Below are 13,366 nucleotides of genomic sequence, written 5' to 3'. Positions count from 1 at the left end.
AAAGAGAGAGAGAAAGAGAGGAGCGGACAATGATGAAGCCAACTTACATAGCTGAAGAAGGTCCTTTCGAAATATGGGGGGCGTCAGTCATTATTCAGTGCCATCACGCACAAGAGTTCCTTTGGCACCAAATAGCAAAAGGCATCCTGGTGAAGAGTTCCCCCGAATTTTGATCCACTTCCAAAAAACGAAAATGAAGCCTTTTAATTCGCTGATTTGGTCCTTCGGAATTTCTTTGCTTATTATGTCTGTTCTTGTTGTTACATCCACTGGTAAGCTTAAATTTTTTGTTACGTGTAAATAGGCGATTTTCAATTTTCTAAATTCTACTGAATTTTCAACCCAAAATCTCGTGGGATTTGAACAGATGGGCAAAAACTAATGGAGAATGATGACGACGACGACGAAAAATGTGAACCCACCCTGGCAGACGGTACAAAATTCTATACATGTCCTCCTTTAAATTTTTCAAAACTATTTACTGATTATTTTCTAATTATAACACTCCACACAACGCAGCCTGCTTTACTGACGTAGCTCAAGATCTTCGTTGCTTGGGTTCAACAAAGAGAAAGGTGCAATGCAACGATCTCTGCAGGTGGAAATGAAAATAGAGTTTGAAATGTTGTTAAACAAGGTAATAGTTAAAATTTTGAATTATTTCAGATCAATCGACGACGCTCTTCAGTGCACAGCTGACATTATAGATACAGACTGCGGCCAAAAAGACGGACGTGATAGATTTGATGCGTGGTTACGAGGACTTCGTGCTGTGTACTACTCACTCTGTGGCAAGGATCGGCTCGCCATCTTGGGTAAAATTTTCTTTTTTCTCTTTTCTTTTTCCAGCTAACTATAATTCAAATGACTGGCTAACGGCATAACTGTAATAGGTTTGACTCAAAATGCTGATTGCTGGAATCCAATGAGTTTCGTCTCGTGTGTTGAAAAAATGGCCGGAATAGACCACGTCAATGATTTACTACGACTGCGCCTTGACATGAACCAGTGCAAGTAAGTTATTGCAAGGCTCTCAGGATTATAGAATCTTACAAAATGTTTTCCTTTCTCTATTTGCAGCCGTTTGATGATTAGTATAAGTACCTGTAACGTTAAAGCAACCAGCTTAGGATTGGCCAGCGCTCGATGCTCTCCTTCGTTAGAAGGCGTGAATGAAATCATCCACACATTTTTCTCGAAGACAGAATGCGGCCGAGTATGTAATGGTGGAAGCAATATCGTCTTTAAGAAAACTACTTCTGTCATATGCCTTAGTGCGCTGTTATTATCTGCTGTAATGCTGCAATTTTAAATAATCTGTTTAATAATTACTCATATTTGCTCTTGGTAAAAAGCAATAAATTGGGAGATCCAGCAAAGATTCGTTTAGATACCATTAATTATTTTGTGAAATTACCTATGGTGTATTGACTAAAGCGTCATACTTTTGAATTGGGGAAACACTTCAGAAAAAAGTTTTAATTGTTAGAGGTAACTCTATAACCTTGTCAGATTTCCTACTATCTAACACTTTGATAGGAGGTAGAGGACGTATTTTTCTTCCATGCCTGAAAAAAAAAAATAACACTGTAGAACTATGCCAAAAATAACCATATTCGGTAAATGATAAAATACCTTCCATCCTTCCGATGCCACAGACCAGAACGAGGTCGGAACCCTAGCCACCTCAAACGGTTGGGGCTGCCAATATGTTTGGTATTGTGATCCTCATTAGATAAATGTCCAACAGTTGCCATGCACTCTTGCTTCAATGAAAGTTCTTGTTTGGAAGGGAGTTGAAGAATACAGCGTTCGCCAACCTTACGGACAAGAAGAGCACGGGAACCGGCAACTACAGCAATTGAAGCTCCCTCTCCGACAAACTTTTCCACACAGCTAACAAAATATGATTTTTTAAGAATTTATACTTGTTTACAGATGATCAAAACAATTACCAAACTTCAGTGCCTACTGGCAGTGCTCCTAATGGATGAGCATCTCCTTCTTTTGGTCGAACTATAAAAATAAATTTACACTTTAAATTAAGGTCTTGATCAGTATTATACACTGTATGTACATACTTGCATTTCTGGGGATGTGCCCAGATGTTGATATTAAATCTCCAACTTTCATAGTTGAGGATGCTAAAATGTACCTTACTCTGTCTCCAGCTGCTACCAATGCAATTTTTGAACTTCGACATGGGTCATATTGCAGTCTCAAGATTTTTTCAACCGATGGAGGCCCTTCCTTTGGTCCAGAACGAACATTATCAACCCATCGGTACTTTTTCTTGTGTCCACCTCCAAGACCACCATACACTTTTTTACCTTTAGAAGGAATTAACAGTTTAAAAAATCCTTTCTTCAATTGCAAATGAAATGTTACCTGTAGTAGGATCTCTTCCTGCCAACTTCATGAGTGGTAGTTTCTTTACAGTGTACTCCTCAGGGAATTTCACTAACCATTTGTTACCGATGTTTCTCCATCCAGTTTCTGTCAAATACCCAAGTTTATTTATGCAACGTATCTGCTGGAGTTGGGGTTGTGTGTTGATTGTTAGGCTGAGTGTTGGAAATTTAACCGACATACATTGTGAAAACGTAAGGCAATTATTAGTGACACATAGTCTTGAAAAGGAATTCAACAACTGTTGCATCATCTTGATTCAAAAATGTCGGTTGAAAAGTATCTAAACATTAACTTTAAGCTTTAACTTCAATTTCTCTACATTAAAGCTAGCCGCAAAACCGAAACAATTTCAAGCAGACGACTCACACCGGCCGCACGGGGAAAAGGGTAAACCCGAGGGGAGCTTCAGTTCGAGCGATCGTGCTTCACTTGTCTTTTTGCCGGGAAACTTTGAATACGCCTTTCAGCATAACGTAAAATTTAAACAAATAATTTACCGTGTCAGCGTTGAATTTCCAAACTCCATCCACTACAGAACCAAACTACAGCGTTCAACACCGATTCTTAATAGATTTCCAAATTAACGTAAATGTGCAAGATAACTTGCTGAACCGCACTTGACGACAGGGAATGTCGGCAAGTATTAGAACGATGAGCCAGGGAGTTTACAGTATTTAGAAGTAATTATTTTCATATTTTAGCAATTGTAGGTACACATCACTACTTCCAAAACTGTGTCGATTTATATTTCAAATACAATAAACTCGTACGTCCATAATTATGGTACAGTAGAAAATACGGTACACGCCCACATACATACACGCAATTACACCTCAACGCATTTTTCCGTTACACACACAAAAAAAAAAGGATATCGTTCTTTCAATGGAAGAAAAAAAAGTAAATAAACAATCATAGATCAACGGAGGGTAATCTAAATTGGGAGAAGAGGATTATAGCAACTGGGAAAACCAGCTGAATAATAAATTAAACTCTTTAGAGAAAATTGTGGTGTGTATCTGTGGTGGTGGGGCGCAGCGGCGGGAACGAGAGAATCGGGAGGGGGGGAAATAGTTCTAGATACGACCAAACACAGGCAGCTATAAATTCCTCGCATTTGCCATACATCATCATGTGCGAAAATAATTTGATTCAAGTTATTCAGGCGCGAGATGAAGCGAGTGAACTAGAGCAGCGAACGAGGAGAGTCCCAGTAGAATTCGAGAGATGAGAACACCTTGAACTTGAGAGAGGGAATTTCAAAGTAAAGTTTTGTAACTACTTAACCCAATCCCTCTCTAGTATGCGTAGATATATATATGTATAACACTAGTTTGTCGTTCTCTATGCAGGAAAGATCGCGAAAATGAGAAATAAGCCCTGCAAAAAACTGTACATATTATTTCTCCTTGGATTCACCCGACCGACTTTTGACAGTCGACAGTGCCTGGTACAGAGTATTTTGGAAATAGATCCGTAGACATTTACAATTCAATTCTTTGTATGCCGCAGTGCCGATTCGGGGACAGTTGTAACCTTTCCCAAACTGAAAAAAAAAATGACTTTGAGAAACTGCAGTTACCAGTATCAAAAGCATTTAAGCTCTGAAGTCCGGGTCGCAATCCGAGTCATCACTGCTCTCGTCGCTTTCAATTTTCCGCTTTTTCTTCTTATGGGATTTCTTTTTACTACTACTGCTGCTTTTCTCGCCTCTTGGTGATCTTGGAGTTTTCGACGATTTTGATCGAGGGGTTTTCATTGGTGTCGACGGCGCACCCATAAGCGCCACGCCGGGTATTATCGGCGGCGCTGCTCCAAAAATGGGCACTCCAATTGCGGGGACGTCAGTCGGGACTGGTGATTCGGTAACTTGATAGGTTCGCATGGCGGAAGCCAGTCTCTCCTCTTCGTCCTCTTCGGCAGGATCAATTTTGAGCATGAGCTGCTTGAACTCGATATACTTTTCCACCAGACTCTGTTTACTAGACACCTCCAAGTATCCACCTAAGCCGAGATTTTCTGTTTGAACAATTAAAAGCAGGTTAATTTATCGTCAAGTGGAAGGCTTAGTTGGTGTTTCCATACCTTTCAACGCATGTAGAGTTGGTCTAGGCATAAATATGTTGACCAGTTTCCTCGGTGCGTTCTTCTCGTAAATCTTTGCACCTTCTGACGGTGAATACTGGGTTATTTTGGCATCCGTCAGGCCATACTGGTCCTTTAGGTGTTGTTTAAGCATTAGAAGGAGGAGACAACCCTGAGCAGCCGTCAAGAATTCTTCGAATGGTCTTGTGTCTGGAGGTAGCCGTTGCATGATGGACGCAATGTCTTCATCGTCTTCCTCCTCCTCCGGACTAGTAGGTACAGCACTGGGGAGCAGAGATTCTCTGAATCCTTGCAAGAGGTTAGACCCCGTCACAGACACCATAATGTCAATGTGATGGATCAAAAAGAGTGGCTCATCGATCACCTGTTAAATAATGGCAAAATAATTACTTTTATGTTGACGGAATAATGAAACGATACAATCAAACAATTGCGATCCAAATTTTACCTGATAAGGAAAAGAAGCTAGATTGTCCGCCAAGTATAGAAGCTGTGCGAGAGGGTTCTTCGAGGTCTCGTCGAACTGTTTGAGCATAGAAAGCACGAGAGCTCTTCGCTGTTGTTTAGTACCGCGAAGAAGGGAATAGAGGAAACCATTGAGAGCAGACGGATGTTCCCCTTCCCTGAGCCGGAAACCACGAGCAATTCCTTGGCTTTCTTGTATTGCACTAGCCACAGAACACTTGGTACCGATTTTCTTATTAGGAGTCTCCGGTGTGCTCCTGTAAATTGCAAATAATTAAGTAAGCCAAAAAATTACAAATTCATCTTTTCGAAAACATACTTTGAAGCTGACTGGACAGGAGAATTCTCTTTTGGAGCACTTTCAATTAGCGACTGTAACTGGTACGATAGTCGAATGCCTTGCAACGCTTTCATGTGAATGAATCCGGGGTACTTCTTTTCTATTTCCTGCAACTGTTTGTCTGCTGCGTGCGATACTCGTTCCGCGTCAGTGCTGATGCAAATCAAGTATGGAACGATTTGCACCGGATGAACCTATTCGAAAGAAATTTCACTTGAGTAAGCCGCGTTGATTCGAGAATCAAGAATCCAAACAAGCCTACCAATCCTTGCTGAAGAATCAACTGCGTCACTCTGAAGGCTGATTGTCGAACACTGGACGCGCCATGGATGAAACAATCAAGGATTGGTTTTAGATAAAGTTGAATGACGGTACTGGCCATTCCAGAGGTTACGTCTCCCATTTCTTTGAGATTCTCCTTCTTTGACGTCTTGGACCACTGCTGATCTTCTTTGATCATTCGAATTTCCTCTTCCTACAGAGAAATGTTGTATTAACCTATTGTATCATAAATTATGAATCACAGGAGAAATATACCTGAAGGTAGGTTTCGATGTTGTTTAGCACTTGAACTTTCAGTCGCAAGGGAACAGAAGGTTCCAATAAACGCTAAATAATAAAAAAAGAACAAAGGTTAAGTAAGAGCCTGATGAAGATTACCACAAATTTCAACTTACATTAAGATAAACTGATTTCAGGGATTCTCCCAACATGAAGTCATAATGCCTGATGCAAACAGAACCAATAGCCTGGAAAACAAATTCAAGGTTTTATATAAGGCAAATTTAGGAAAATAAATATTTTCTAAATACCTGAAGAGTGAAGAACTGCATATCAGTGCAGTTTTGGCACACAAAGTAAAGAAGTATCTCCATCACTTGTTGTTTGGTAGAGTCAGGTAACCCGTAACGCACCTGAAACCATAGAAAACAAAATTAAAACAAGGTCTCAACATGGAAATCCTGAGATCCAAACAATCAAACAAAATAATCACCTCTTCGTCTGTAAAATCGAAATGCCGCAGTAGCAATCCCACGGTGAAAAGTGCTCTTCGGAAAAAAGGCCGGTGTTGGACGAGTCGTGGATTGTCGGGGTCTCTCTCGTGCATAAGCTTGTATTCAGTCAACGGACCGAAATATTTTCGGAAGCAGTCTCGAATGAGCTTGAAATTCCGTGTGACATGATTAACAACCGAGCCAAGGCAAGATAAACAAGCCGCTACGACTGCCTTTTCATGCTGCAAGATCAACTTGACAGCATCTTCTTCCAGTTGAGCGAGGAAAGATTCACTTGGATGTTCCAGCAAGGGGACTACTACTTCCAATGTCCGGGCAACGTCACTGATAATTTGATAGTCACCCTGAGTCCTACAGCGAAGACTCAAGTACGGTTGAAGGGTCATGGCATGTGGCACAAGTAGTAAGGGTCGTATTTTTGCGAACAAATATAACGTAGTCATACAGGCGACTAATCGCTGAGAAGCTCCTTTCGTTTCTCCGCCATTTGAGTTTTTCCCATCCGCCGATCCCGCTACACACGGAAAAGAAAATCGTTATAAAATTCGTTTAATTCAAAAAATTAATTATGGACTCACCGGAACTGGGGCCTCGAGCAAGAGAAGCTTCCTCGAGTCGGAGAATATTTTCGACTAAGCAGTCAACGATTTGTTGGCAGGCCATCAATAGGGCTTTGGAAGGTTCAACATTCGCTTTTGTCACGTCTTCTTTGTCTTCTTTGGGTCGAAACATCTGTTGAAGCAGTTGCTCAAGCCAATCTAAGCCGGTATCTCTGCAGGCGGCCACGACGTCAGTTATGTTCATAACCTGAGAAATAGCATGAAAAATGAGTTTGAAATTCGAAATCCAATTATCGGGATTTAACTCAAGTACCTTTCTCATTAAAGCATTAAAGTCAAGTGTCGGCTTATCTCTGACTGGGCTAAACCACATGGCTTGGAAGACCTCCATGACCAGCTTTTTGATGCCACCTTCTTCGTCGTTCACTCTCCTGATCATCTTCACACATATCTCTGGAATCTTGGGGAAATCGGGACATTCGGTGCAGATGTCTTTCATTATCTATTGGGAAAAGAATTAATCATCATTAAATTTGAGTCATTTTTATCAAATAAATAACTAATGACTACCTTAATGACTCTTTTGCGAACACTAACTCCCGTGTCCAAAATACGCGCAGACAACATGGTATAATATTTGTCAATAAGCTCTGGGCGTGATAGGACAAATTTGCCAACTAAATCAACAGCTGCTTCTCTCACTGCTGTACTTTGGTCCAGGAAAGAATGATGAACACCAAGTTGCATGTCGGACCGGGCCAGGACGACTGGGTCCGATTCAACGATTTGAGTCAGGCATTTCATGGCTTTGGCTCGCACAGCGATAGCCGGTTCCGTCAAGACCTAAAAATACAAAGTGATGCAATTGAGCAAAACACATAATACGGATAGAGTTTTTTATTGTTTACCTTCAAAATGTGCTTGAGATACGAGTCAAAGCTTTGAGAAAACTGTCTTTTGGAAGCCAAAAAACGTGTGATAAGCTCTGAGCTTTCGGCATCAAGAGGCGTTGTTAAAACCTGCGTTCTTGTACCAGGTGCTGCTTCTGGGAAAGGATTGATTTTTGAGAGTAGTAGCTTCTTTCTCCGATCGGCCATTTCCAGGGATTGATTGTGGTTATTGCAATCAGCGGCAGTGTTTTCCTGTTCAGGTTTCTTGGCATTGTCGTCTTCGTCCTCAGAAGACGACGACGAAGACGAGGATTCAGATGAAGAAAAGTGGTTACGCTTTTTCTTCTTCTTCTTTTTCTTAGGTGTTTCTTTATTCCGCGGTCGTTCCTCAACACCGGTTTCGGGTATATTTTCCGACGAAACGGATCTCTTGGTCACACTGTTTTTTATATCCATGTACCATTGAGCGACGTAGAAATGCCGTGCATGAAGCATTGCAGGATCACATTGAGAATTGACAGCAAGATAATCGAGCAACAATGACTGAAGAACCTAAAAACAAAATAAATTGCAATTAATTTTTTGTGCTTATGATCTAGTAAAAATGAGAACCCATCTTTAATTTTTGTTTTCGCAAGTACCTCGATTTTATCTGCTGGTATGTTTTCTTTCTCTTGATCTTTGTCTCCGCTCTTTTTCTTCTTTTTATGCTTTTTCGATTTGAATTCTTCCACCGCGTTGTTAGCCTCATCTTCACGAACCTGCTTCAGCAATTGATCGATAGTGTCCGTTTTAAGTTGAGAACTGACGGCGTCCTTTCTGAGACGAGCTGCCACTACGCCAAGGTACTCTAGGGATGCCACTCGCAACAGCACATCGACATTTTTGTTGCTAAAGTTTTGCACCAACAGCTTGCCCAACAGCGATAATAACAACTCGGCGGCCGGCCACTCAGGCTTGTTTACGGTGCTCAGGAGATCCTAATGAAAACAACCCTCATTAGATACTTTTGACCTTAACCTTTCCCTGGAAATAATACTACTCTTACTTGTACGAAATTTTCAAACAGTGGACGATAATCAACTTCCTCGTTGTTTTTAACTCCACATTTCCCGAGAAAGACCGATAGAAAATTGGCGGCTGTTCGGACTGCGGTGTCGTATCTTGTATTCACCACTACTTCTGGATCCATTGCCTAAGGAAGACATTAATTTGAGTTTAGACAAGCTTCTTTAGGTACAAGCATACAAAAAGAAATTGGGGAGAAAAAGATTAGCCTACCAAGACAGAGCTATCCACGTCCTCAGCCGAAACGGTTGTTCCCGGAGGAGCCCCTAGCTTCTCTGGGAGGCATAGGACACATTGTATGAGCTGAAGGACTAAGGCGGTGAGCATCTGTATGTGCTGTTCGGCGCTAAGGCGGAAAGTGCGAAGTCCTCGTTTAGAGGAGGGCAGGCGTGCGATGGAAGCTAGGATATCGTCGAGCAACAATCGTCTATGCTTTTCATAGCGACTGAAGATCGTCGTCACTAATCTATATCCGGCACGAAAACAAACAAACAAATAAAAAAAACATTAACAATCGCTGAAAATGACTCCATTAAAAATCACAAATTTATACCTCAAAGCGGACAACTGCAATTCTGGAATATTTTCGACGAAGAACGGTGCAACACCTACGGTTGAAAGGTGGAGTACAGCTGTATCCGTTAACGTCTGGACTGCCAACAATTCAGCCATCAAACCGACTAGGCCCACCATTTTATGATAGACTAATAGAACAGTTTTGTCCCGCACTTCTCGTACGTGGGCCCTTTTCTTCTTTGAACTTCCGCCTGTAAAGCGCAATGAAGCGATGTTAGATTTCGTGCGTCTGTGAATCAATCAATCAAAATATACCTGAAATCAAGACATCCTTTTTGGACTCGGTCCGGTAAACTGGATCGTATGCCGGATAGATCGAATGCTGCAACTGGAACCTGGCCAGCTGAACAATTCTCTCAATGACTTCTTCGAGGTAGGCTCGCTTGGGCATGTTTTGCGCTGTAAGGATATGAAGGGCTGCCAGCGCCGCCTCTACAGCTCGGAGTACACGCTCAGAAGACAATTCCGTCCACAATTTGCTCTCCTCTTCATCTTCATCCGGATCCCCTGTAATTTCGACAGGCGCATGTTATGAAACTGGAACTCAATAAATAAACTTTGCGATAATATACCGAGAAGGGAAATTTTGGCTCCATCACGTATGTTCTTTTCGAGCAGATTGAGTAACCGAACAAGTCTCTCGGGAGGAACAGCTGACATGGCACCCATTGACTAAGAAAGAAATGAGATTACAATTCCGAAAAACAAACGTTTAAAACCATGCTTTCGGCTAGAAAATAAAAATAAAAATATACCTTTAATTTAGCTGCTTCTGCACACAAATCGTGGAGTTGCTGTTTGGGAATCATGGCCTCCTGAGGTATATCCGTGTCGTTATCCAGATCAGCCGGGGCATTCAGATCAGCATCTTCCGTAGCATCGAAAATGTGTTCGACTAAGCGCGTAAATCTTTGAAACGTATTTGTCTCCATGAGTTCTTCCGCGTTCAATTTGCCTTCGTCATGGACGATCTTTCGCTCCAGTCTTTTCAGTTTTTTCTTTGGAGCCGGTGCCACTTCATCGTTGGTCGGTGTCGTCACCTCACCGCCGGTGGATTTTCTTTTACGAGGAGTCTCTCTGTCTTTGTCTTCTTTCCGCACTTTCACTTTGGGTTTACTCTCCTCTACAATTGGCTTTTGTTCCTTCACTGGTTCCACTGGTTTCACAACTACACTTCCTTTGCCACGTCCTCCACCGTCAGAATCCGAGTCTTCTTTATAGGACGGCCGCCCACTACTATGATTCCTGGACATCCTGATGGAACAAGATGATTAATACAAGGTACAAGACCACCAAGGATTATATGAAATTACGTACCGATTATTTTGTTGTGAGGAATTATTCATGGACGACGTAGCGATGGGCTCCGATTTAACGGACGCGGTGAACGGTTGGCTATTCGCTGTCTGCTGAGGTACGATGGGTTGGGGTTGGAACGTAGATTTTTCAGTTTCTTTTCTTTCGTGTGAATGCGTTGAAGCTATCTCGTTGGGGAACTCTTGGTGGTTGTATACCGGCAACTGGGGTTGTGCAGCCTGTTGTGGAACTGGATGCTGTGTCAGAGGCTGCTGTTGGATTTGCTGCGGATGAATTTGCTGTTGCTGATTATGTTGTTGTGGCTGTTGCGGCTCTACAAGAGGCATGGCAGGGTGTGTTGGCTGCGGTTGTTGAGGAAGATGTTGTGGATAATGCTGCTGGGATTGTTGTTGCTGGTAATGCTGCTGGGCTGGTACTGGAGTATGAACGGGTTTTTCATACCCCCAGCTTGGGCTATTGTAGTTCTCTTGTTGTGGCTGCTGAGGATATACATTGTTTTGCGCAGCCAAAAGCTTCGTCTGCGTGGAATATGGACTCCCCTGTGGAACGTAATTCATGGCGGCTTGCGCGGGCAATCCTGGAGCAGGACTTTGCTGAGGAGCATATCCCTATGAAAAATGAAATGTAAAAACATCTACTTGTGGCAGAAGAATTCTTTGGTTCTACCTGAACAGAATTGCCACTTGGTGTATAAGCCCCAACATGAGTGGCAGGTGATGCATAACCAATTTGCTGCTGAGAATTGTACACGGCTTGCTGCTGCTGCTGCTGATGGGGATGCGCAGTACTCTGATTGCTGTTCCATGGCTGTGGATGTTGTTGTTGCTGCTGCTGACGAAAGACGTGTGGGTTTCGCTGCAGTATTGCACTCAGTAACTCAGGTTGGGGTTGTGAGAGTTCTGGGTGATTGAAATTCTCATAGCGTTGATCTCTGGATGTGTAACAGAATTTGTCGATGAATTAAAGAAATGAAGACAAATATGCTGTATGAAGTGGAAAGTACCTTAGAATTATGTGCTGGGGATTATAAGAGGTCGTGGTGAGTGCATGTTGAAGTTGAGCTGCCAAGGCATCATCATGAGTAGACAGGAGTCTGTGAGCTTCCTCAGCGACTCTTGGATGGAAAAGTAATGAACGACTGGCTTGTGTGGAAGCCAGGGGCACCGGCAATGGCATCTCAGGTAGCACTGATAGGAGATAGGGAGTTGTAATGATTCAGAACAAACAAGAAATTTATGAGTAGACAAAACTTACAGTCGCTGAGACTTGCAATGCCAGCCAGGCTGATAATGGGGATTGTAGGGATTTCGCCATTCATCGTGAAAGACCCCTTCCCCACTGTTGGTAAAGTTGAGGATCAACAACCTACTCCTTTACCTATATCCACTTGATCTCTGACACTGCTCACATGGCAACATCCAGACTGAAAAAGAAAAACAGGTTAAAGATTAATTGTAATGAAGAAGACAAATAAATGGCAGGTAGTAATTAGAGGTTACAAGAACACTGTAAACATCACGAACACATCAGACGAGGTCAATGAGTCCAAAAATACCGGCTACAGGTGACGATTATTTGTTTAAAAATGCAAATTTAACCTTGATCTAGCTTAGAGTACTGTTTACTCGCGAAAACGGAATAAATAGATTCAATCTATTTACGTCCCAGACGATTCTGTTTTTGGGCTTTGTGTTTTGGAATATTGAGACAAATTCTAATAGACATCAGAGAATAAATAAAGCGGCGTTGGGAGAGTCATCTGACGGCTACAAACAGTCGAAGCCCTTTTTCAAACAGTACAGCCCCCTAGACTGGACGGTATGATTTACATCCCCCTAATTACCTATCTGTCATAAAACCCAACAACATTCCTTGCCGAATAAGGAAAGAATTTGGTCAAATAAGGAATCAAAATAACGAGGAAATAGGAGTGATAGATGTTTCAAAGTATTGACAGAAATCGGTGAAAAAAAAACGGATCAAACTGGGAGTTTCACTCAAATCCCGCCGCGTCTACAAATGGCGGCCTAGACGGGCATCCCAGGGAGAACCAATACAATAGCATCTGATGTAATATAAATCTGCATATTCTAGCCACATTGGTTTGATATCAAAACTGAACATACAGCACAGTCGATAAAGAAGGAATCCAAAAACAGCCCTTGAATGCGTAAAAGTATCGCTGAGTTTGATGTGTCAAAGGGCATACACACAGAAATATCTACGTACACAAACGGTCGGGTGAAGCACACGCAAGCACTTTTGGTCTTCTTTTGATTTAGACACTGATGGAAATGTTTCGTATCACTTTGAAAACTTCTTACTAAACAACCATCAAACTAGGATCAATAAATAGGTCTTTTCAGGTGTAAAGTTGATTCGGACGCGCCAAATTTCGCCATCAGTGCACCACAAACCTCTGTAAACTTTTTTTTGTGTATTCTCGATGGCGTCGGCTACTAAACAGTAACCTTATGGCACTTTTTACCTCTTTTTTCACTCTTTCTAGCAAAGAAACGAAAATGGTTCCGTGCCTTTCAAATGCATATGCTAATTAGCAACACTTTGCTCATTTCATATTCCAGTTTAATTTAGTTGATAAAATATTTTTATATG

The 13,366-nt window shown here is 41.9% G+C and overlaps 3 protein-coding genes across 5 annotated transcripts; 1 reads left to right on the top strand and 2 right to left on the bottom strand.

The window, feature by feature from the left end:
* Positions 1–76: 76 nt before the first annotated feature.
* On the top strand, positions 77–1,394 carry LOC124204926. Its single transcript, XM_046602170.1, has 6 exons — positions 77–272; positions 368–433; positions 520–598; positions 667–815; positions 894–1,014; positions 1,081–1,394. Exons 1-6 carry the CDS (start codon positions 194–196, stop codon positions 1,310–1,312), a joined length of 726 nt encoding a protein of 241 aa, XP_046458126.1. The 5' UTR covers positions 77–193; the 3' UTR covers positions 1,313–1,394.
* Positions 1,395–1,400: 6 nt separating this feature from the next.
* Positions 1,401–2,794, bottom strand: LOC124204925 (39S ribosomal protein L2, mitochondrial-like). Its single transcript, XM_046602169.1, has 5 exons — positions 2,389–2,794; positions 2,082–2,330; positions 1,956–2,016; positions 1,636–1,896; positions 1,401–1,568 (listed from the first exon to the last, which is right to left on the bottom strand). The coding sequence occupies exons 1-5, from the start codon at positions 2,660–2,662 to the stop codon at positions 1,466–1,468; spliced, it is 948 nt and encodes a 315-aa protein (XP_046458125.1). The 5' UTR covers positions 2,663–2,794; the 3' UTR covers positions 1,401–1,465.
* Positions 2,795–3,133: 339 nt separating this feature from the next.
* LOC124204921 (nipped-B-like protein B) lies at positions 3,134–13,117 on the bottom strand. 3 transcript variants are annotated; one of them, XM_046602163.1, is made up of 25 exons: positions 12,980–13,117; positions 12,005–12,173; positions 11,754–11,937; positions 11,417–11,681; positions 10,751–11,358; positions 10,189–10,687; positions 10,006–10,105; positions 9,689–9,940; positions 9,411–9,624; positions 9,071–9,323; positions 8,838–8,984; positions 8,431–8,769; positions 7,808–8,341; positions 7,470–7,742; positions 7,213–7,401; positions 6,918–7,146; positions 6,318–6,853; positions 6,136–6,237; positions 6,001–6,072; positions 5,861–5,932; positions 5,586–5,798; positions 5,303–5,517; positions 4,967–5,240; positions 4,498–4,882; positions 3,134–4,431 (listed from the first exon to the last, which is right to left on the bottom strand). In XM_046602163.1, exons 2-25 carry the CDS (start codon positions 12,066–12,068, stop codon positions 4,010–4,012), a joined length of 6,441 nt encoding a protein of 2,146 aa, XP_046458119.1. In that variant the 5' UTR covers positions 12,069–12,173; positions 12,980–13,117; the 3' UTR covers positions 3,134–4,009. The 3 variants fall into 3 exon arrangements, with proteins under 3 accessions (XP_046458119.1, XP_046458120.1, XP_046458121.1); XM_046602164.1 differs by having other exon boundaries at positions 12,877–13,015; XM_046602165.1 differs by lacking the exon at positions 12,980–13,117 and adding an exon at positions 12,349–12,819.
* Positions 13,118–13,366: the final 249 nt, after the last annotated feature.

This window comes from Daphnia pulex, chromosome 10 (assembly GCF_021134715.1).
Source record: "Daphnia pulex isolate KAP4 chromosome 10, ASM2113471v1".
NCBI lineage: Eukaryota > Metazoa > Arthropoda > Branchiopoda > Diplostraca > Daphniidae > Daphnia > Daphnia pulex.
Note: the sequence above shows the minus strand (reverse complement) of the source record. Positions and strands in the feature narration are given on the sequence as shown.

Bases quoted from the DNA above. Each gene is read 5' to 3' on its own strand.
- LOC124204926 (XM_046602170.1), top strand. From the start codon at position 194: ATGAAGCCTTTTAATTCGCTGATTTGGTCCTTCGGAATTTCTTTGCTT. The intron at 434-519 runs GTACAAAATTCT...CACACAACGCAG, and splicing joins TGAACCCACCCTGGCAGACG to CCTGCTTTACTGACGTAGCT. The intron at 1,015-1,080 runs GTAAGTTATTGC...CTCTATTTGCAG, and splicing joins CTTGACATGAACCAGTGCAA to CCGTTTGATGATTAGTATAA.
- LOC124204925 (XM_046602169.1), bottom strand. From the start codon at position 2,662: ATGATGCAACAGTTGTTGAATTCCTTTTCAAGACTATGTGTCACTAAT. The intron at 1,897-1,955 runs GTAATTGTTTTG...ATATTTTGTTAG, and splicing joins CCAGTAGGCACTGAAGTTTG to CTGTGTGGAAAAGTTTGTCG. The intron at 1,569-1,635 runs GTATTTTATCAT...TTTTTTTTTCAG, and splicing joins TGGCATCGGAAGGATGGAAG to GCATGGAAGAAAAATACGTC.
- LOC124204921 (XM_046602163.1), bottom strand. From the start codon at position 12,068: ATGAATGGCGAAATCCCTACAATCCCCATTATCAGCCTGGCTGGCATT. The intron at 8,770-8,837 runs GTAAGAGTAGTA...TGTTTTCATTAG, and splicing joins TGTTTGAAAATTTCGTACAA to GATCTCCTGAGCACCGTAAA. The intron at 5,933-6,000 runs GTAAGTTGAAAT...TTTATTATTTAG, and splicing joins TGAAATCAGTTTATCTTAAT to CGTTTATTGGAACCTTCTGT.